The sequence below is a fragment of the Ursus americanus genome, chromosome 18 (genome assembly GCF_024610735.1).
Source record: "Ursus americanus isolate L20-20 chromosome 18, mUrsAme1.1.p, whole genome shotgun sequence".
Lineage (NCBI taxonomy): Eukaryota > Metazoa > Chordata > Mammalia > Carnivora > Ursidae > Ursus > Ursus americanus.
This window is the reverse complement of record NC_142144.1, coordinates 23,431,281-23,454,692: the sequence shown is the minus strand read 5'-3', so window position 1 is coordinate 23,454,692 and position 23,412 is coordinate 23,431,281. Positions and strand designations below refer to the sequence as shown.

The following is a 23,412-nucleotide window of genomic DNA, read 5'->3' as shown; positions in this document are numbered from 1 at the left end:
CACAGGACTTCTGTCCATGTTTTGTAGGGCAGCGCTCAAAAAAAACAGACACAGGTCTTAAAATGGCAACCCCAAAGCCCCAGACTAACTGCGTGATGGGGCACTGAGCGTGGTCAGTGGGCTCCCCAGAAGCCGGAAGGCTGGTGACACACTGTCTGTGAACGGGTCTCTACCTTGAAGCTCGTGTACCTTCTGCAGCACAATCTCCAGCTCTGGGGTTGTTTTCTTCACGTGAGAGGTGAGGATGGACAGGCAGTACCTGCAGTGGTGAGTGAAGAACCCAGGATGAGGAGAATGAACAAGCTGAGTAAGGACAACAGAACGCTCCGTGACTCAGAAGATGCCAACTAATGACAGCGCACATACTTGTGGGGATTTATGCTCTCCATGGCTGCTCTCAGAGCATCACACACAAGGTCTACTTTTTTCCCAGCAGGATCTTTGGATGGCTGGACAGCGCCGGTAACTGGCGGAGGATACATGGTCTTTGTAACATCCTCTTCCCTAAGGGCAAGTTATTAAGAGGTCACTAACTGAACATGTGTCCAGCTACCAAATGACGGACGTGTCCCCAGGCAGGTTGAGGAGGGAATAAAAATGGCTTTTGGAAAACAGTTTCATCATATTCACATAAGGTGAACAATGAAGAAACAAACTGAGAAATGAAAGCATTTCCACACAAGATTCATACAGTGATGTTACAGGTGTTTTATTCACATTAGCCCCGAACAGGTGTCCAACTCTGGGGGAACAAAGAAACAAACCGTAGCAGATCTGCACTAGCGCACACTACTGAGGGGTAAACACGAAGGAACTAGTACTACCAGCAAAAACATGGCTAATCTCAAGGTAACATACTGAGTGAGAGCAGCCTACCAAACACAGAAGAGTAAGTACTATATGCTTCCACTTAAAGTTCTTCAACAGGCAAACCGATCTACGGTGAAAAACTCACAACAGTGGTTGCCTAGGGGGAGGGGACAGGAGTGACTGACACGAGGTTTGGAGGAACTTTCTGAGGTGAAGGAAATGCTCTCTATCTCGATAGAGGTTTGGGTTACATGGAAGTACACACTCGTGAGAACAGTAAATAGTGCATTTCTGCATTTCACCACACATGAATCTGACACACAGAGAATGCACTATAGTCAGTGTTCTACGAAGTGAAATACTGAGCCATAAAGTGGACTGAAGGCTACAATTAACTTAAAATTTGCCTAAAAAAAGATGAATGATGGATGGACAGATGGTACATCATGACACAGCAAATACAGGAAAATATGAACTAGAGAGTCTAGATGGTGGTACAGGATGCTTACAGGACAACTTTTCTTGTATGTTTACAATTTTTTCTTAGGTTAAAAAAAGTCATTGCAGAAAAACATACCATTTGATTTCAGTTTCATAAGACAAATAGTCTTACATGTACACCTAAAAATAGTCAATTATAATTCTAAATGACATGCTTTCAAGTCTCAGTTTTAAATAGGCTGTTTTTAAAAAGAAGGGAAAAGAGCAAAAATCTGTTACAGGTGGCATCTGAGAGTTATAGTGATAAAAAAAAAAACCAAACACAAAGTTAATTTTTCTCCTCTAGCTATTTATCTGCTTCATTTCCTAAACTAGATAAATTATGGATATGATACTCGTGAATTATTCAAAATACTTACTTCAATTCTGTGAAAAACAAATTAATATGATTTACAGAATCTATCTGTCTTATGAAGGTGTCCACATTTTCAAGAAACACCTACCCAAAAAAAAAAAAAGGACAAAAAATTTTAGTTCCAATCACATCAGATCAGGTCTTGGGTAAGCTAGAGTTAATATCAGATTTAGAAAGTTACCTTAGGGTTATGGTCATGAATCAGATTGAGATTAATTCTCAGTTTTCTCATGCATTCAAATGCTTCTTTAAACATCAGTCTATGAAGAGGCAGAGAGAATAGATAGAAAGGTCATTTTACAAAAACTAAACTCTCTGGATCGAACACCATTATTATGATACAAACCAGCTGTAATCAGATTATAGTCCAAATGCCAAACAACTACTACTGTATTTCTACTCCCAACTCACAGAATGAAAAATCAGGCACCAGATTCACTTGCCTTTGTAAAAGGCGGGTCTTAGTCACCATGGCAGTCTGAGGACTGTATCTCCATATACACACAACAGAAAATCATCACAGAATTAGGTCCACTTTCTCTTTTAACAAAATGCTAATGAAGATCTTTCTAATACAAAGTTTCCCCAAAATAAACTGACAATGGATCATCTCCTTCACAACAGTGGCTCAGGCATTTTTGGGTCACAGGCTCCTCTGTTTATCTGCCAAAAGCCTTAGGCCTTCTGCCCAAATAAATACACACAGACAAAGTTTGGTGCAATTTCCCTGGGTTCACAGAGCATCTAAAGCCCATATGGATTCCCCCCCAGGCTAGGAAACCCTCTCTTGTATGATGTGTTTCATGATTCTTTCTACTAGGAATATTTACCAGACTATAAAACACACAAATCAAAGTGCAGGAGGAAAAAAAGCCTCTGAGAATCTGATTGAAGGCATGTGTAATACAGGTTATCCATACTTTCAAGTTTTAAAAACTTTAATAGCATACATACTATCTTCACATATAAGTCATAAGAACAAGCAAACTAGTCATATATATGGTTCTTACTTGTCCAGCCACTTCCGAATCTGAGCTAAAACCAGAGCTCGATGATGAACAACTTCTAAGTTTCCCCTTGGCATCTTAAATAAATCAGAATAATGTTTTTAATTGAATAGAAAAAATTTAAATACCCAGGATACACAACTTCACCTAACTCAACTCTCCATACAGAATTAATCATGATCCTGTAAAACAAGCACGCTTCCAGCAGAATCTAGTTGTGCTCAGTATTTATTCTGACTTCCCTGAGAAGCTTCCCTTCCAGCCTTGCTGGGCACAGCCTGTATGAACACTCCTTTGTATAAAGCTAATGCAGAACCTCGCAAGAAATGGCTTATAATAAATTGTTACAAATGGTAAGAGGGTGTAAAATAAAATCTGCAAGAATTGTTTCATAATGACAGCCCAACAACAATCAGAAACACAGCTTAGAGAATCAGCTTACCTGTAATATAAGCTTTGTGTCCTGGGGCACAACAGTGACAATATGTGAACCCCTCTCCACCTTCCGCAGAGACTCCCCTTTAGACAGATGGCTGCTGCTCAGACCTGCATGTAATGCTAAAGACACCATGGGCTAAGCCATAAGAATCACTGTCATGACAAGCCACTTTCCATTAACTGCAGTTGAAACTGAACATAGGACTCAAAACAGAAGAAAGCAGGGGCGCCTGGGTGGCTCAGTCAGTGAAGTGTCTACCTTCAGCTCAGGTCATGATCCCAGGGTCCTGGGATGGAGCCCTGCATCGGGCTCCCTGCTCAGCAGGGAGTCTGCTTCTCCCTCTCCCTCTGCCCCTCCCCTCCACTTATGCACTCTCTCTCAAATAAATAGAATCTTAAAAAAAAAGAAAAGAAAAGAAAACAAAACCCATAAAAATAAAGTAGAAGAAAGCAATTAACGACCACACCCCTTTCCTCTCCCACTCAACCTTAAGACCAGTAGCCTTTCTGACAAACAATCTTGTCCCTGGAACTTGCCCTTTCTCACAGAGCCCTCATGCATAATCACACACATAGCTTCTCAACTGATTCAGAAAACACAGGCAGGATGCAGTTTCTCTATTTCTTAGCACTATCAGTATACTATAATCACGTCAGTGAAAGATTGCTAGTTTCCAAGTTGGAAGCAAAGGCAATTAAGTGGAGTTTTCCAGAATAGGGAAAATACACACACACACACACACACACACACACGGTGGGGGGAGGAGACATGAGGAATTGAAGGAAAAATGGACACAGACTCCACAAGATGGAGTCTTTCAGATCTACTATGGAGGGTGGTCACAGTGAGCAAAGGAAGATTGCAAAGAAGTTAGAGCCAGTTTGTATCTGCATGGTAACCCAAGGTAATATACTGGATTAGTTACATAATCCTGAAAAAGTTTAATTTCACAATGTTCTCCAGGAAGGACCTCCTTCTCTGGAAGTCTTTGCTGACTCGTGTAGAATATTGAACTGAGATATTGTGTTGAAATTAGGGGCTAAGTACATGAACTCTAAAGGTTTTCTTCTCTATTTTTTTTCTTTTTAAAAAGATTTTATTTATTTATTTGACAGAGAGAGAGGGAGAGAGAACACGCTGGGGGAGCAGGAGAGGGAGAAGCAGACTCCCCACTGAGCAGGGAGTCCAATGCAGGGCTTCATCCCAGGACCCTGGGACTGTGACATGAGCTGAAGGCAGACACTTAACTGAGCCACCCAGGCGCCTGTAAAGGTTTTCTGATAGTCTAGGACTCTATGACAAAAGCCAAAGTAGGTGGTGAACTTTAAAAATCATCAAGATTTCAAAGGACAAAAGATAATAAAAGAGGGACTATTTTCTACTCTACACACTGAACACTTACTGTTAAATGAAGCGTCTCTCAAGCAGAAACACTGGCAGGTATGGGAATGGGTTGTCAACAACAAAAATTCAGCATATACTGCAAATGATGTGATATTTGAAGCAATCTACAACAAGGCAAAGGGGAATGTTAGCTTTATTACTTGGGAGTCAATACTGAAAAGGATCCTGCACCAAACCAAGCCTAGTTACCTCAGTGTCATTGATAAAAAAGCGACACCTGTCGCTCAGACCAAGGACACATTCCTGCAAAGAAACAAAACTGAAATTACAAACAATTCTAACCAAACTAGTTAAACCTAATTTTTCTACAACATAGTTCTACTATTGCCCTGTGCTTTCATATCTAAGTCCATGTCAAGACTGAATACGGACACCCATCCTCATAGCTACCATCCTCTCATTAGCCACCAAACACCTCAACACTCTTCCACCACATTCTGTTCATTTCATTCATTCTCCCATCAGAGGGGATCATCACATCTATACTGATAGATTACAAATTCCAGAAGAGCAGGGATTAGTCGGCTATTTTGTTCTGTAACCACTGAATCCTACCACCCACCACAATTACAGACATTCCAGTATTTGATCAATGGCAAACTCCTGAACACTATTTTTAAGATTACATTTCTGCTGTCCCCAGATGGTATTTAAATAAAACTAACTCTGATGATCTGTACAATGGAGGGTAAAAGTCTGCCAACTGCGTTTTTCTATCTTTTAATTTATACCTCCAAGGAAAGGAATCAACGAACTACTACATAAATGCTGGACAGTCTCTTAATCCCATTCATGGATGAAGAAGCTGAAGCTCAGAAATTTCTCACTCTTGCCCTGAGATGAAGTGGAGACCCAGGTCTACCTCCAAAGTCCATATTCTTTACCTAATGCCAGCAGTACCTGGGCTACTGTTCTAAGTGGTAAAGTTTTCTGTTCACTTACCTCTCCTCCAATCATGGCCAATTCCGTCTGTGTGCATGGATAAGGAAACCGAACAGGAAATCCACTGGGGTTCTTCCATGGTTCAACAGCCAGAGAGGGTGACTCTGCAGGATGGGCAGATGAAGTTTACAAAAAGCTGGTGTGCTCACTGTAAAACTGTCACATCAACATTTGCTGAAACACTTAACATACAATTTGGGTCACTTTCCAAATATATTTTGGAAACTCATTAGAACACTCTGGTCCATTACAGAATACACTTACCAATTCCACTCCACAGCTTAGGGTTTTCCAGGACAGCTAAAAGACCTAACCATCAATGTAGCACTGACAAGAAACTCACAAGTACACATTCTCAAGAATTAAACATTTATGTAAGTCATAAACATGCTTTCCTAACATTCTGATACTCACCCCAAAAGTACTTAAGTATCTGGCCACCAGCCAGCTGCAATGCTACGGACTTGGTCTTGGAATTGCAACACAGACTGATTATGACTCCATCCACTGTCACAGATGAACTGATGAAAGTAACAGATTAAAAAAAAAACAAAAAACAGGAATGGGAGTGTGAACAGACCACTTTTCTCAAAACTAGAGCATTTCACTTATTTTGCAGAAAGAGGAAAATAAATAAACAATTTCCCTTTGGGCTGCAGGGCCTATTTCAATACAACATACACATAATATATACACACACACGCACATATATACACACTGACAGATAAATACTGTAAGCCGAAGGCCAAAGTAATGACCTGTCACATGACACTGTTTTCCACAATGCCAATAAGCTGGGTGTCTACACTGCGAGGTCATCACTCCCACTCTGGCAGCAACTTAATACAACTTATAACAACTTACTGCCTTCATTAGATATGCACAGTATTATCTCTGTCTCCTTAAAATGCAGTACATAGAGCAGTGAGTCTGTAGGAAAATGAGCATACTCAATATCTCTTATTGCTATCACATTCATTCATGGAAATTGGTGGGTCTTCATTAATGAGAAGAGGGGAATCTGTTACTGTCACATTTTTTTCCTGTGTCAATGAACAGAGAGAGTAGACCTATTAAGAGATAGCAATAAAAGCAAATGTTGCCAATGCTAATATTTACTCAAAGAGTTTTTAGCCAATATACAAAAAAACTCAAAATGCCCCAAATTTTGTGAGGATAAACAATCTGCGAATAGGTTAAGAGAACAGACTCCAGAGCGAAACTGACTGGGTCTAGATCGAGGCTCTACCTGCATCATGTCAGGCAAGTTACTGAACTGCTCTGGCCTGAGAGGTCTTGGCTATAAAACAAGGACGCCAATAATATCTACTTCAAAGACGTAGCATGAGAAAGGAGGTACCATAGGGAAAGCACTGAAAAGAGTACCTTTTACAAAACTTAAGCTATAATAAATATTAGGTTTTAAAGCCATAAGCTGACTGAGGGACTTTATATTCCCTAAAGACATTAATATTTTAATATGAACAAAACAGCCTTTTTTTGAAAAACAAAAGTCAAAGCAGCAGAAACATATTTTAAATGATTTCTCTTTTCCCTTACAGCAAATGAGATGATCTAGTTTTTCTTTCTACAAGCTGATGATAAAGAATTTCAAATTTGGAGAAGCAGAAATGTGTACAACTTAGGTATTTCTAACGTTAGGTATTTCTAAATAAATAAAAATCTAAAAAAAACCAAGTAAGCTCCTGGTTAACTTGAGTGTTGCATACAGCTAGAACATTTCCTGTATCCATCTGGATATTCACAAAAAGCTTTGTAAAAACATGAAGCACTATGAGTCAAAAATGAGTTAACTACAGTAGAACAGGTTTTGTGTATACAATGAAGTTCCTAATTTTGCAGCAAGGGTTTTCAGAATTGAAATCTAAATAGGAAACCCTTAATTACAAATGAGTGTGAGGATTAATATCAGCTTTTGGTTAATGTGCCAAGTTTTTTTTTTTTTTTTAAGATTTTATTTATTTATTCAACAGAGATAGAGACAGCCAGTGAGAGAGGGAACACAAGCAGGGGGAGTGGGAGAGGAAGAGGCAGGCTCATAGCAGAGGAGCCTGATGTGGGGCTCGATCCCATAACGCCGGGATCACGCCCTGAGCCGAAGGCAGACGCTTAACCGCTGTGCCACCCAGGCGCCCCTGATGTGCCAAGTTTTGACACTGGAAGCTTGAGGATTTCTCGGAGCTGTCCACACAAAGCCATCTACCGAACAACGGGGCTTGAGTTACAGAAAACAGCATCCATTATTTGAAACCTGTGACAAACACGCAGTCTGGAAACAAAGCAAAACTCAGGGCCAGGGAGCAGTGAAATTTTAGCAAAGAGAAACAGAAACGATGCCTAGTAGCACATGCAGTCAAGCGCCAAACAGAACACAGAGAAGCCAGAAGCAGCCTCCTGAAGTCACCTCACCCAGCGAAGTGCCTGTACCTCATCACTGAGTTTAGTAACTAACAAGGGTAACTGTGGCTAATTCTCTTGGGCTAACAATTACCCTGCTGGAATGTAAGTATATGCCGAATTAAAAACTGTAACACATCTTAAAAATGTTTTACCCCATCTACTGGTATTTGTCCTCTGTTCCACCACTTCCTGATGCATTTTTAGGTTTGTATTTTGACATGACTTAAAATACACTTAACCCTCTTGCTAAGTGTGTTTAACAAGGAAGCTAATGCCCTCAACCTTGCTCACTAGAAGAGTCCTATACCCAGAAAAGACAAAAGCGTGACTCCACCTGCTTATGAGCACACGGAACGCAGGGAAGTGTCGAGATACCTAATGCTGAGCTGTCCGTGCTCGTCATTCGTCTCAGAAGGGGCCACAGTCAGATGGTGAATGACAGACTGTGCGCTGGACTGACCGTGGCTTACAGCCAGGAAAACGTCTTCTTGAATCCAGGTGAGAAGGCTGAGCTTCAGTGGGTTTACTTCTTGATCTTCACCATTCTCAAACTGAATTCTGTTTTAAATATTGAAGAATATCCAAGACATGAATAAAGCTCTAATGTCACTGAGATTTTCCTAAACGAAGAATAAATTCCCTTGTATATAGTCAACTCCTAATTATTTGGAGGGACAAAACCTGAGGTAATGCCAGAATGTTTTTCTATTTAGGTTTCTTATATTCTGAGATCTTTAGATTTGAAGAGAACACTTCAGGAAACTGACTACACAAGAAAATCACTTGCCCCAGGCCCTACAGAAACAAACCCCAGAGGTTTTCCACTGTCACCACTTACCAGCATTCAAACCAGGCTCCAGCAGATATGTGGGTCTCACTAGAGTAGGTTATTTTTAAGCATCTCACATCGAAACGGCTAATTAGCTTCAGAGATGATTTCTCTGGCCTCTAACACCTGCCTCCTGTAGCATTAATACATCAGAGGACAGCACGTTTTTGCCACCTCAAGCAGGAACCCGTAATGGCTACTTCTACTGCCTTTTAGTTTAAGTGGCAAATCTTCTGCATGCACTGAAGAAGCTGGGTCACTACCCTGATCTTCCTACTTAACCAGCTCTCCCTGGACTCAGTCCCTCCACTGCGTTCTTCCCCATGTGGGGGCATTCCCACCTCCGGTTCCCACCAACACGTTCCATCCAGCACACTCAACGCTCCCAGTCTGTCTCCACCGGTCCTAACCTGATCTCTTCTTCAAAGATCAAAATAAGTATTCATGTCCATCATGAAATCTCCTAAATGACTGGGAGCTATCCTTCTATCAATTTTTTAAAAATCAAATTATATTCTAAATTGCCTCATGCTTCCTAGTTTGCCTTAAGTCTGTCCTCCAGTGGGTTGAATTCCGTGAGATGAAATAACCCACATAAACGTTCTTTGAAAACGACTAAGCATTATACAGACAGCCCCCAAATCATACACAGGTTGAAAATTTATACGTGTTTATTAAGCATACTGCATATATTTAAGAAACATATTACTTATGAAATTCAGTTACTTATTTTAGTCAGTTTACTGTCCCTATTAATTTATAAATAAATGCTCTTAGGAGGCAGAGTTCAGTAATTGAGAACATGTGCTTATCAAATAGAATAGAATCAAATCCTGGATTCTCACAGAAGTGGTATTATAATTAATAATTAGCTTCAGGGTCATTTTACAATACTCAGAGTGTACCTGAGGTACTCGTTCATACCCGTTTATAATATCGTTTCAATGGGAAAATACATTCTGATTTCCAACCTGAGAGACTCAAAACGCAGCAACCCAAAGTTCTGGAGTATGGGATGCCACCAGGAGAGAGACTGCATTCAGCCATATGTGAACAACACAGACCCCCTCACGTACACAAGCAAATGCAGCTTGGCTCTATCACCCTCACCTCCACCTTTGCCACGTGGTCTTCCCTGGAGAACCAAGGGCTGTTGGAGGAAATGGGTTCTAAGCCAGCTACCAGCTTGGCGCCACTGCCATCAGCACATGGCACTCAGATCTCAGATAACGGACTTCCCCAGCAGCCACTGTATCTACTTCGTGTTCCACTCAGCAACAGACACTGAATGGTAACAGCTGGCTGAAGTTAGGACTAAATGCTGTTCCCAGAGGTCCAAGGTAATTAAGAACAACCTACTTGTATCTCTTTTCCAGATGAGGTGTTCTCAGAGAAACTTTAAATCCATTTCCACCCACAGCTCCCAGCTTCACTGTAGGGTCCACACTTGGACTATCACCTAGAACACAAAAATGCAGTTACTATCATAGTAAACTACACACATTTTCCCTGATACTAAGGGTACTGAATTCTGCATTTAATGGGTTCTAGAATGTAATCCACTCTAGATATAAAGCGGTCAGAAACAATCACATCTCAACCTCTTTCTTAAATCTCTGTCTGCCTTTCAGCCTGAGAATTCAGGACAATTTGAAAACAAGGCTGCCAGTATCATGTGCCAGTATAATTTACAACATGATCACAGAACTCACAATTGAAAACACATTTCAGCTTCTCCTGGACATCAGGAAAGCAACTAGAATCTGACAGAAATGGGATGGTAGAAGGACAACTGGATTAGAAGCTAGCACACCTAAGCTGAGATCCTCGTCCGTTCTTGTTCGAGCAAACTGCAAACACCCTGGCATTTTCTTCCCTCATCTACAGAAAAACACAGCTCTGACGCCGCTCCCAGGAAGGCTATGAGATCAACTAGAAATGTGTGCAAAGGCAATGAGAACTGTAAACCATGTTAAAGACGCAATAAGATACTATGCTACTTCCAGGATGAATGTTTTTCTTAAATCACTGACTCTTCAAGTTCAAAAACCAAAAGGAATTGCTCTTTATAAGCCAGAATGGGATCAGACCCCCCTCCCACCCCAAAAAACCCCACAAGTCAATTAGATATCATAGTAATAATGATACTAATTACAAACTTCAAGGTTTTTAGAAACACTAGAGCTAAAGCAACACCACACTATAATTTGCTTTTGTGCAGGAGGGACTCGGTTCAGAACATCTTGGTAACAGTTTTTGAACATACCACATTTATAAACAGAAATCTGGTTACTGGCATCTAGGACTGCAAGGTCATTACTCTTTTGGGGGTGTGCAGAGAACATGACTTGATTCACAGGGTGTGGGAGCAGCAGTCGGTAGGTGCACATGGGAGGTGGAACCACACCCTGTCGGAAGACTGTCACCAATACCCTGTCTGCGTATGAGAGAGAGAAGAGGAGATTAATACATGGATGTTTAATTTGTAAAATGAAGCATCTGACAGCACAGTACCATTAACTAATGATGGGGGTAGAAAATATATAGCAATTCCTAAAAATATTTGGTGTTTTTTTTTTTTTTATCATAAATAAGCTTAAACACAACATATAGGGAAAATTAAGTGTCAGGGCTCTGTATCTGGCTACTGTCACCTCCCGGCCCAGAGCAGTCCAACTCTGGCGAACATGGGCAAGAAGGCCAAGGGTGCTAGCTTGAAACCAAGGCCTGAAACCAAGCCAGACTGAACCAAGGGAATGATTCCCTTGAAAATCCTTAAACCACTTCCCTATGCATGTCTTTAGTAATAAAACATACCTGATTAAGTCCTCTGGACAGAACATGCTGTTGTAAAATCAGTATTAGGACTACTACACAGAACAAAATTAGCACACCATGGCACATTACAATCCTGGAAACAAGTTTTCCTTTATGTTATCAGCAGTAAGTAAACTGTCTTTTCTGGTGACTACTTCTTGCCCCAATTTCCTCCCCGTCATCAAACAAAAAACACCAACCAATCCTCACACTAGACAGATGTCTGTGACTTGAAAATTTTGGAGAGATTATATAATTAACAAGTATTACATCAAAAAGCAAAACAACCCAAGTGGGGGGATGCCAGTGTCAATGCAAATCTATGTCAATAGGGCAAAAAGGTAAGGCTAGCATACCCGATGCCACAAGACCACTGCTATCTTCCTCTGTACCTAGAGTCAAAATTTTCAACATCTTCGAAGGCCAGACAAGTAAATTCGTGAAGACTACAGATGGAATTGGGGTGGAGCAGGGGTAGGGGTGAGGAGGAAGGACTATGGTTCTCAGGAGAGTACATGCCCCCACTAAGGGCATCCCCATCCAAACAAAACAGGAAATAAGTAAAAATAAACCAAACCACCAAAGCACCACACAAATCAAAATTCCCCAGTTTTAGTCAAACCACCATATCTGCAGGCACAGGCTCATGGCCACCCCTTCTAGCTCATTACTTCCATCAATGACAGCCACATTTGCCATGTCACCGGAGTTCTCTCCTGAGCTCCGGTCCGTCGTCCAGTGCCAGTCGTAGCAGAGGTAATGCCAGCCCTGACAGAGAACGTGCAGCCGGGACGGGGTCACTGGGTCCCACGTCAGAGACACGAGCTTGCTCTTCCCGCAGGTGCTGAAGGGCAGACTCTGCTTGAGATACCAGTGATAGTTCCCCACGGTCCAGAGCTGCACTGCAAGGGGAAACGCAAGCAGGGCCGTCAGAGGCCAGATGACCAGACTTCTCATCACCTGCTGGACGGGGATGGGGGCAACTGTTTCTTTTTCAAACGACCCTTCCTGCTCAGGCCCTTCATTCAAATAATATTAACAATAGTAACAGTCAAGAAGAAGTAGTTTCCCACGGGGACAAACTAAGGCCAGAAGCACAGATGTTCAGGTTGTCTCTACTTTCAAACTTTAGGATCATGAGGTCAGAAAATTACTAGGACGACAGTGCTTTAGTGAGTTGTTTTTTCATAAAGATTTACAAAGAAAATTAGGCAATTAGATTAAAGTATGAAAACGCTCAATCTGAGAGCTTGAGATGAGTATCACCATGCTATATGAGGCTTAAGATGCTGATTCTTTTCCCCCAGGCGCTTTCCCTACAGTTATGTCCCGAGCGATCTGGTATTAAGCAGGATTCAGCTCTCCAAGGAAAATCACTTTATCAGCAACCGTCCCTTTCAACATCTGTTAAAAGAATAAGACCTGATCCTGGGGTGGGGAGGAAATGGGGGAGATGTTGGTCAAAGAGCACAAACTCTGAGTTCAAGTTCCGGGGATCTGATAAACAGCATGGTGACTACGGTTTAACAACCTGTATAGTACACCTGAAAGTTGCTATGAGAGTAGGTCTTAAATGTTCTTGCCATATTAAGCAAATTGCGAATTATGTGAAGTGAAGGATGTCAACCAACTTCACTGGGGTGAACATGTCACAATACATACATGTATCAAATCATCCCAATGTACATCTTAAGCTTACATGGTGTTGTATCTCAATAAAGCTGGGGGGAAAAGACCTAATCATGTCGAAACCAACCTTTATTAGAACACTTCTACTAGCTGTACATTGTTAAGTAAGACCACGTACTCACACTCTGTGAGGACAGATGATCGGGCTGTTCTTATGCCACACTTTTACCCAGAGCATATCACAGTGCCAGCCCTTGACACCCTGTCTAATCAGTGGTTCGAAACTCTGGCTGCATGTTAACAATCACCTGGGAACTTTTTTTAAATTAAGCACTGATGTATAGTCCCCATTCTAACACTGAATCCAACTCTGAGATGAGGCCTGGATGGCATTTTTTTTCAAAAGGCGCAGCCAGCATTGAGAAGGATTATGTAATGAATGAATAAATAAAGGAGCTTCTAAATAACGTTTCAAAGAAAAAGTTCTACTGATTAAAAAGTTTAAAAGCCACTTAAAAATAAGTGAAAAGATTTATGAACAAAAATCAGTGCATTGCTGTTGATATGAAAAATGACAGAACTTTAAGTGCCTAACAGCAGGAGATTTAATGAGCTGTGGCACAAATGTGTATTACACAGCAATTTAAAATGATGCCCACGGGTACCTGAAATGGAAACATGTCTGTGACATAAATCTACATGTATCATATACTTAACAAAACTGAGATCATAACTATACTGTTTTATACACATAAAATCTGGAAGACAAGAAAATTTTAACAGTGCTCATTACTGAACAATAGAATTATGGAAAAACTTTTGTTTCTTCTCTAATTTTTAATATCTTCACATACTACACATACACTGAAAAACACATATTTACAATCTGATCTACAATAAAAAGGTATAGAGTGGAGTCTTACTTGTAGCTACTGCCATTTCTCTTTCACTGCTACAGTTTTCCCCTGGCTAGCACTTTAACTTCCTGCAGTTAAACTTCCTCCATCCACGCAGAGAAAGCTCTGATGACTTGTGATGGTTAACTTTATATGTCAACTTGGCTAGGCTATGACATCCAGCTGTTTAAACAAACACTAGTCTAGATATTGCTGGAAGGTTATTTTGTAGATGTCATTACCCTTCACAATCAATTGACTTTAAATATAAAAGATTATCCTCCATTACATGGGTGGGTCTCATGCGAGGAGTTTACAGCCTTAAGAGCAAAAACTGAGGTTTCCCAGAGAAGGAATTCCTCAAGACTGTAACACAGAACCTGCCTGAGTTTCCAGACTGCAGGCCTGCCTTTAGAGATTTAAGACTTAAGACTGAAACATCAACTCTTAACTTCCAACCTGCCAGCCTGCCCTGATTCTATTTGTCTAAAGAACCCTGATACATGACTAAACTCCACAAATAATCAAAACCAAACCAGTCCCTCATCCCCACCAATCCCCTCAGTTATCCCTGATTCTACTACAGGACAAAGTAGAAGGGAGAAAGGCAACTCCATAGCCTACTACTTTCAACTACATTCTATGTGGCATAAGGTTGAGATACCAGCGCTGTCTTACCATAGGTTTTTAGAGTGCAATTTTCTGCCCTCTGAAGATCTTCCAGCCAAACTGCAAGCACAGTGGAATCTGCATTCCAGAGCAGGCCATTTACCTAGTAGGGAAAAAAGATGGGTCACCGGCTTTTCACTATGTATGTACTTCAAAATCTTTTCAAGAGCTGAATTCCCTGCCCTCACAAACCAAATAATCCCACTACTTGAGCTGATCCCCAGGCTACAGACTATGAACCCACAGAATCATTAAACAAATCTAGATAATATGTCTTTATATGTAGGGAACATTAAAAAAATGCCTTATGCTTAAAAATTTAAGATACTTAACCAAATGCAAGTTGATACTTTTAGACAATCAGGGAAATCTGAACGTGGACTAGGTATTAGATGATACTCAGGAATTATTACTTTATCGTCATATAAAAAAAATGTTATCTTACCTGTTAGAAATGAGTATTAAAAATTAAAACCCCAGGAAATAAAAACGTATGTGTGTGTGTTTAGGCTAGAAAATGGTGCTTGGATGAAACTCTACAAAATGTTGGCATCTGTTGAAAGTGAATAAGAAGGACATGGAATTCATGAAACTCTTCTCTCAACTTTTATCTTCAATTTTTAATTTACATGTAACAAAATTTTAAATTATGTTTATGTCTACGTAATTAAAGCTTACCATTTGGTGTTTCTGCTCCAGTAAAAATCCTAATGGTACACAAGAGGCTTAAGGTTTAAATGTTATTAATAAAAAGTATCTACCATTGGAAGCATTATGCTTTTGGCCAAACAATACAAACGAGGACTTCTATCTGTGTTTTACCTAGTGTAAGAAAGAATGCCATTTCTTCTTTGCAAAATATCCTTTTAAAAAAAGCCTCTTTCAAAAACAATGCAGTTAGAAGAAGCCACTATTTTTATTATTGTCTACCCTAGAGCTTCTCTTTATATACCCGTATAAGATATAAGCCTCTATAACTGTGAGAAGTCCTCTCAATTTGATGGGGAAACAACTCAGGCACTTACCTTAACCTCATCTTTGAGAAACGGAAGTGTAAAATGTCCATGAAGAAGGCCATTTTTCTCAAAAAACACAATATCCTGCTGATTGGGTTTCTCTTGTGTAGATGCAATCAAACTACCTGAGGGCCTTAAAGCAAACCCTGAGCGTTAGAACATCCAGAAGTGCAGCCAGCTGGCTAAGAACAAGACGCAAGTCAGAGAAACAATTTTTCCAACAAAAAATCTCCACCCAAGGGAGGTTTAAATCCCACATGTCTCTTGGCAAGCTCTCCAGTCTAGTGTGGGACTACACCTGCCCAGAGAAGGGCCTCTTCCTAATTTGCAAACACTCCATTTGCCCACAAAGACTTACAAATTTAGACTGCACCAGTGCGACTTTTAAATAAAACAATAATTTTTTAAAAACTATTCCAAATATAATATCCTATAAAAAAGTAATGTATTTCTCCTTTAAGTATATGCCTTCAGCAACTATTCCATGCTCAGATAAGTATTTCTTAAGACTTCTCAATCTAGGGGCACCTGGATGGCTCAGTCAGTTAAGCGTCTGCCCAGGGTCCTGGGATCAAGCCCTGCATCAGGCTCTCTGCTCAGCAGGGAGTCTGCCTCTCCCTCTACCCTTCCGCCCTGCTTGTGATCTCTCTCTCCCTAATAAATAAATTAAAAAAAAAAAAAATCTTAAAAAAAAAAAAGACTTCTCCATCTAATTAAAACATGCCAAGCACCTCATCTTGTTCATATTTGTCTCTATGGTTTTAATTTAAATACCTTTCTCTCTTTGCTCTGTCATTCAATTGTCACTCAAATACTGGTGGGAAACATGATGTCTAAAATCCAGAGACCCAGGGGTTTGGCATATAACAGATGCTACTGAGAAGGAGATGTTTCTTCTATCTTTACTCAGGGAAGCTACAGACACTGGACAGGAGGTAAATCAAGCCTGAATCCAGCCTGCATGTTCCTCAGCAAGCAGAAACTTCCAGTCTAAGAGCTTGTAGCTTGTGCAGAGAAGAGAGCCCTTTTCCTAGTTTTCACCAAAGCTCACTGCCCCACAGAGCTTTGTAGACTATGACTTCCCTTCTGGGCACCATTTTCTGTTACACCCAACGGCTTCATACAGACCCACCCTATAAGCCGTAAAATGTGTGGGCCTTGGTATGACGACATCTGTGAAGAAGCTCAGAATCCACTATTCAAATTGAATTCAGACTTCAGGAAAAGTAGAAAGAGAAACATACAGGCTTATAGCCAAATGAGAAGTTAGTATCGTTTTGTGTTATATAAACACCTGTATTTAACAGGTACCACCACCCCTACCCGAGTTCCTAGATATTCCCTGAGGAAGAAGTTACAAGGTTTCTTCTCCCACTCACTTCCAAGCCAGAGCTGGTCCCAGTCCTGCCACAGGCTCACTGGTTGACTGCAAAGCAAACTCTCGGTTCCATACTCTGACCTTCCGAGCTCCTGCATAGCAGGCAGAGTTAAAATAAACAGACAGACATCTTAAAATGTTGTCAAGTCAGAACGATTCAAACATCTCATTAATAAAAACTGCCATGGTTTTACAAAGCCAAGCAGATTATCTTATTAAGAATTTGTACCCAACAGGTAGGAAGCTGGACCAGATGGCCTCAAAGAATTCTTCCAGTTCTTAGCTCTAAATTCATTTAACATCTAAAACAGAACCTTGTATGAATAATTTTAAAAAGCAAAAGGAAGAAAACCTTCTTGAACTTCATAAAATAAATTTTTCTTTAACTGCAATTTATTTCCATACCTGTCTCTGGGCAAACAACACTCACAGCAAAAAATTGGCCATCACCACGCCATGTCACTTGTGGTCTATGGTCATCCCAGGGCAAAGCCGACTGGTACTAAAGAGGAGAAGAAACACAAATGTTACTGGAGTACTTAAATGGCCCCAAATCAAACAAGCCCCAGGCTATTAAAGTTAAATCTTTTACAGGAGGTTTAAGCTATCTAGAAAACCAACTATACAGAATCCTCAGGAACCCTTCTAAGAGGCAAGACTCTTAGACCCTGAAACCATCCAAAAAAGAGAACAAAACAAAATCTGTCTTGGAGCATTAAAAAAAATGGTCTCCAAGCACAGCAACAGAGGAAAGGAGGTGCAGATCTGGATATTAAATAAAATGGCTCAGGAATCTGCCAGGTAACTAGGATAAGGATATAAATGTTTAGTTTATCTAAATGTCAGAGGGTAGAGTTCTGGTTCTTTGATTACTATGTAAGCTTCAGAACAGTACACAGATGAGTTAAGAAGATGAGAGGAAGGTAGGCAGGGAAAACCAGAGGCGGTAAAGCCAGTAGTAACGATGAAAATACAGAGGAGTTCTATGGTCTGCAGTATGGGAAGAAGAAAGGTCTCCAGCACCACCTGCATCTCAATCCTGAAGGCCTTGAAGACAGAGGCTGACTCTGCGGGGTGGGGAACAAAAGACCACCCGAGCACCCATTCCAGTAATAGGGTGCAGCAGAATGGCCACACTCTGCATGGGAGGGAATACACAGGCAGCCTAACAAGACCTATTCTCAATGACACTGCCCTACAGCAGAGAACACAAACCTCTAGCGAAGGGTTAAGAGATGACAGACGAGTTACACGGAAGGAGAAATCATTAGGGATGGAAAATCTGCTCAGCCCAAATCTGAGGATCATTCTCAATTTCTGTCTCTCACCCCACATTTAATCCATTATCAATAACTCCTATAGTTCTACCTTCAAAAGGTATTCATAAAAAAGGAAAACACAGTTTCGTCCAAAGGGGAAAATCATAAAAAATATCTAATATAGGTATGTAGGAAAGCATGAAAACATGTATATAAATGATCAACAATGAATGAAGGACAGCAGCTCTGGGGAGGAAGGAAGGAAAGAGTACCAGGAAAGGATGCAGAAAATGCTTCATTTCTATCTGTGATGATGTATTTTTTAAACTGAATATTGGTTATAATTATTCTCTATACTGAAAAGAAATTACAAAGCAACTTGGCAAGGAAAAAGAAGTCTTTCTAGATTGACTCATTCCCTGAGGGCTTGACATGGTTTCAGTTTTACTAAAGCACAACAACTCTGTCCATTATTAGCCTCTAACAGGCCACCTAGAGTTCCCGGTAGACGGCAAAACTTCTATTTGTTCCGGTCAAGGTCCTGTATCCATCAGACCAATCTTACCATCTGCACCTGAAAGGCTGCTTGTCGGCCTTCTGATCCATGGAACTGCGTCTCCTTCCTGCCCCATCCAACAGTGATAAACTTGCCTAGGGAACAAGTGACGGAGAACACGCAAGACAACCAATAAGCTAAATGAAATGAAACAAAAGCAGTTTCATTGTGTTCTTCATTAAGTTAGTCACTGGCAATTACTTGGGTCCTCTGAGACCTCTCAGTAAATTGACCAACACTCAATGTTTGAAAAACCAATATTCCATATTATACACAACAATGATTTTTGAAGAATTTTAAATGGCCTTATTTGGGAACGCACTTTACTGCCATCTTATATATTCTAAATTCCCTTGATGATAGCAATTCCCACTTTGCAAGTAAGAAGAATGAAACATGAAGAATTTATAAGACATCTCCATGGATAAGAACATTAAACTCAAGATGAGAGCTGGGAATAAAATTCTGATTATAAGCATTCAATCAACTAAATGCATCCAACCTCCTCTATCAGTGGCGGAAGCAACTGTAGATTATGGAATTCACTCCTCACACCGACAGAGACTGAGACCCTCCAGTGGCAGAGGCCAAATTAGAACAAAGGGTATCTGCCTTCTAGCCTGAGATTCTCTCTAAATCATAAATGTTTCTCTTGCATAAAATACGAAACCAGAGATGCTGAAATAATGCAGCCCCTGTCGGGAGGAGGACTAGGCAGCCACCGGCAACAGGTACTACAGCCGTCTCTGAAGGCATTGGCCAGATCCCAAACCCAATACTTCCCTCCTGCCATTGATTCTGATGAAGCGGGGCTCTTCATAATTTCTATATATTATGGGTCAGCATGACCATTTCCTGTCTGCTTCACAGGGGTCCAGGTGAGTACTGTAATACCTCAAAGCACACCTGCAGCTGTCTATGAACAGCAACGCCTACCCCAGCACACACCTTTGTGCTTCTGAAACCTTCCAGAGAGACGTAAAGGACCAAGGAATGAAGCAAGAGAACTTTTCCAATGGGATCAGGGATCAGCAAACCACAGCATGTGTCTGCATGTACAAATAAAGTTTTATTGGGGCAGGTAGGTAGCTCAGTCAGTTAAGCATCTGCCTTCAGCTCAGGTCATGATCTGAGGGTCTTGGGATCGAGCCCCACGTTGGGCTCCCTGCTCAGTGGGGAGCCTGCTTCTCCCTCTCCCTCTGCCACTCCCCATGCTTGTGCGTGCACTCTATCAAATAAATAAACTAAATCTAAAAACAAAACAAAAACAACAAAATTTTATTGGAACACAGACATGCTCATTCCCTATGTATTATCTATAATTGCTTTAACACTGCAACAGCAGAGGTGAGTAACTACAACAGAGGCTAAGTGGCCTGCAAAGCTGAAAATAACTGCTATCAAGCCCCTCACAGAACAAGTTTGTCAACCCCTAGGTTAGAGGAAAAATACCTATTCACAACTCCATGGAGTGATTTTTTTGTACTGACAAACACATGTCTAAGACCTAAGACCCTAACTTGGACCCCTATTCCCTTGACTTATATTCTGTAAGCTTCTTCTGAAAAAGTTACTGGGATTAGCCAGGCCCCGTGGACTTTCCCATCCAAAGGTGTGCTGGTTACTTCTATGACTGTCCTCAAAAATGGATGCCCAGGAATTCCCACCTGAGCCTGCCCAGGAAATCCACCACCTGCTCCTGAGCAAGTTCGCCTCCTCCCAAGATTGGAAAGATTCCCTCCATGCCATTGACTCCCAATCCACAGGTGTGGCCTATCCTGAGCTTCAGCTCCTTATACCTGACTACTCCACGTGGTGATCCCATATGGTCCTTCACAAACCCAGAACAGAACTCACCACCTACCGCTTACAACCCAGCACTTCCCCACCTTCCCTCTCAGTTACTGGCATCTATATTCCCATCACCTGAGCTTCTGACCAGAGTCCCACTGAACTCTTTCTTCCTCACCTTACATACCCAAGCCCATTTATTTCACTTTCTAAACTGCTATTTCTCAAACTGGCTAGAATGGCAGGGGACCATGCAAACTATTCCAAAAACATTTCTCAGATAATTCCAATTCCAAAAAGGTATTACCCTCCTTACTGAGAATCAAATGTTTCCTGAATTCATTCCCTCTTTTAGCCCCACACTGACCTTCCTTATCTGGATTCCTGTAGCCCTCCTATCTGATCACCCTGCCTCCAGTCTCTTCCCTCTCCACTCATCAACCAATCAATCTTGCATCATCAAAACCTTTAACAACTGGTCATTTGTATAGCCAAATTCCCTACCAAACTCAAATCAAAATCTATCCTGTTTATTTCAAGCCACACTCCTGTCCTGTTAGCACCAGTACAGACGTACTCACAGCGGCCTGAACAAGCCATGACTGGTCCATGAAGCATCTGTGCCTCGGAATGGACTAACTCCATTGCTTAGACCACTCCACCACCCTTAACCCTCCCCGACCCAACACCAATTAGCCCGGCCAAGACTCAGCTCACGCCAGCCTCCTCTGAGAAGTCTTCCCTCTCTGTGGCTCCCTTCCTGCCCTCATGCTACCCTAACACCTGCACATCAGGTTATTATGGGACTCCTCAGAGGAAAAGCTGAATTATCCACAGCACCAAACACACTACTGTGTTCACAGTACCTACTCAAAATCATTTCTGAATAAATTATTTTTGAATGAATAAATGAGCAGCAACTTTCTAAATGATTTCTGAGAGTTGGCAGAACAAGAAGGCATGAGGTCAGGAATCAGCAAAAGTTAAAATCCCTTCTGCCCCCATCCCTCTCCTCAATCAGGCCATCTATCTGGTGCCCCCTTGTTGGTCAGAGCTTCGTACACACAATAAACATCTCCCCTCTTCTCCCTTTCAATACTCCCACAGCTTCAAGGCCCAAATCACCTCAACTAGATCTTAGCAAGAGAACAATCCGATGGTTCCCATGAAAACGCAGAGTCAGGTCTAATCAGCAGGAACTAAAAATCAGCCTTCTACCCCACCTCTCTTGTTTTTGCCCCAAAACTGTACCCCAGAAATGCTCTCTTTATTTCAGCTAGCACAGTTCCTTTCATTGAAGTCCCAGCCTAAGCCTGTCCTGAGGTTTGGGCAACAACTATGTAGGTGACATTAAGCAGACTTCTGTCCCCAGGTTACTGGCAAAGTGAGTTCTCAGACTTGGAGAGGCACCAGAGGTATGCCTTTTACTAAAGTCTGGAATGGGCTAAAGCAACAGGCTTATCAGACATTTAATGCACGAGGCTTCATGTTTCATAATTCTTTGGGTTTATGATGTGACTATTAGTGTACACGAAAATGATCAAACCTGAGAGGAACTTCAGATCACAAAATGTTTCAAACAAAGCTATACTCACCTTCACCAAAATCATCCTGGTGGATCTGCTGTTCCATGATTGGTTCAAAGTCTTTTGTCATCATAACTAGGGTCTGTTGACCTTGGGTGGGCACAAACAAGAACGATTTTGCTTTCATGTAACAAATTTGCTATTTCGTAAGTATCTACAACACTGGAAGCTACAGAGCTGGAGTGGAGGAGTTTAGAGTCCGAACAGGGAACACATAATTCATTCTAAATATTTTGACTTTCATTTGAAAAAAGAAAGAAAGAAAAAACTTCGACCAGCTAAGTTACCTGGTGCTTATACTCAATCATTTATGTACGTAAAGCTAACACAAAAATCTACCTAGCCCCCCTCCACTAACTTCAACACTTCACCGAGGTATCTCTTCCACCACATACCTTATCAGGGGTGCCAGCTTACAGAAACTTATCTGGAATGAAGAGACTTACAGGAAAAAAAGTAGTTTTAAAGAGCTCATGAGAGCTCCGAAAAGAGGTAAGAGCGCAGTCTTTAGAATACATTTATAGTGACTCTTCTTTCTGAGGAGGTTAAATATTGCTAACATTTTTAACTACAACTGTGGACCTTGTAGATTCTCCAAGTTTTATGACTCCGTTTCCCATTTCTAAAAATCAAAACAGTAATATGAAATAACTTCTTAAAACAATGTATTAAGCGCGGAAACTTAAGTCAAAAAGAGCACATTCCCTTTAGATTATAATGCTGGTATCATTGTTCAAAGATATTTTTTGAATAAACCCCCCAAAATTTAAGTCTTTAAGATATTAGGAGTCATGTTTTATAAAAGCCACAGTGAGAGACAGTGACAAGCTTACCTGTGGCGAGGAGCACCAGCTCTTGGTCAGGACTCCAACTCATGACAGAGATACCACTGGCTACACTCCCAACACATTCCAGCTGCATCAGGAGACAAAGGTGAGTTTTTGAAATACAGCTAAAGTACAGCTGAAATACAGCTAAAGCCATGCCAACAACTTTTTGTAAAGAAACACATAATGCAAAGACTCTAATTTGCAAAATGCTTAAATGTAATATTTAAGCATTAGCTCCTGATTTTTTTAAGCTTCTACACAAAACACATGACTTATT

At 41.0% G+C, this 23,412-nt stretch overlaps 1 protein-coding gene across 5 annotated transcripts in view; it reads right to left on the bottom strand.

Moving 5' to 3' along the window:
- ELP1 (elongator acetyltransferase complex subunit 1) overlaps positions 1–23,412 on the bottom strand; it is a 58,666-nt gene that overhangs the window by 30,117 nt on the left and 5,137 nt on the right. For 3 of the 5 annotated variants that reach the window (XM_045780726.2, XM_045780727.2, XM_045780724.2), the window contains exons 4-24: positions 23,139–23,220; positions 22,315–22,395; positions 18,938–19,023; positions 17,519–17,615; positions 17,115–17,205; positions 15,745–15,868; positions 14,729–14,822; positions 12,197–12,427; positions 10,975–11,145; positions 10,068–10,167; positions 8,255–8,437; positions 5,873–5,979; positions 5,459–5,562; positions 4,706–4,759; positions 4,515–4,620; positions 3,116–3,231; positions 2,677–2,750; positions 1,848–1,926; positions 1,671–1,750; positions 367–504; positions 174–259 (exon numbers count right to left, since the gene is read on the bottom strand). In XM_045780726.2, the coding sequence (XP_045636682.2) occupies positions 174–259; positions 367–504; positions 1,671–1,750; positions 1,848–1,926; positions 2,677–2,750; positions 3,116–3,231; positions 4,515–4,620; positions 4,706–4,759; positions 5,459–5,562; positions 5,873–5,979; positions 8,255–8,437; positions 10,068–10,167; positions 10,975–11,145; positions 12,197–12,427; positions 14,729–14,822; positions 15,745–15,868; positions 17,115–17,205; positions 17,519–17,615; positions 18,938–19,023; positions 22,315–22,395; positions 23,139–23,220 (2,284 nt within the window). The remainder of the gene's footprint in view (positions 1–173; positions 260–366; positions 505–1,670; positions 1,751–1,847; positions 1,927–2,676; positions 2,751–3,115; positions 3,232–4,514; positions 4,621–4,705; positions 4,760–5,458; positions 5,563–5,872; positions 5,980–8,254; positions 8,438–10,067; positions 10,168–10,974; positions 11,146–12,196; positions 12,428–14,728; positions 14,823–15,744; positions 15,869–17,114; positions 17,206–17,518; positions 17,616–18,937; positions 19,024–22,314; positions 22,396–23,138; positions 23,221–23,412) is intronic. The other 2 variants (XM_045780725.2, XM_087869492.1) reach the window with 2 other exon arrangements.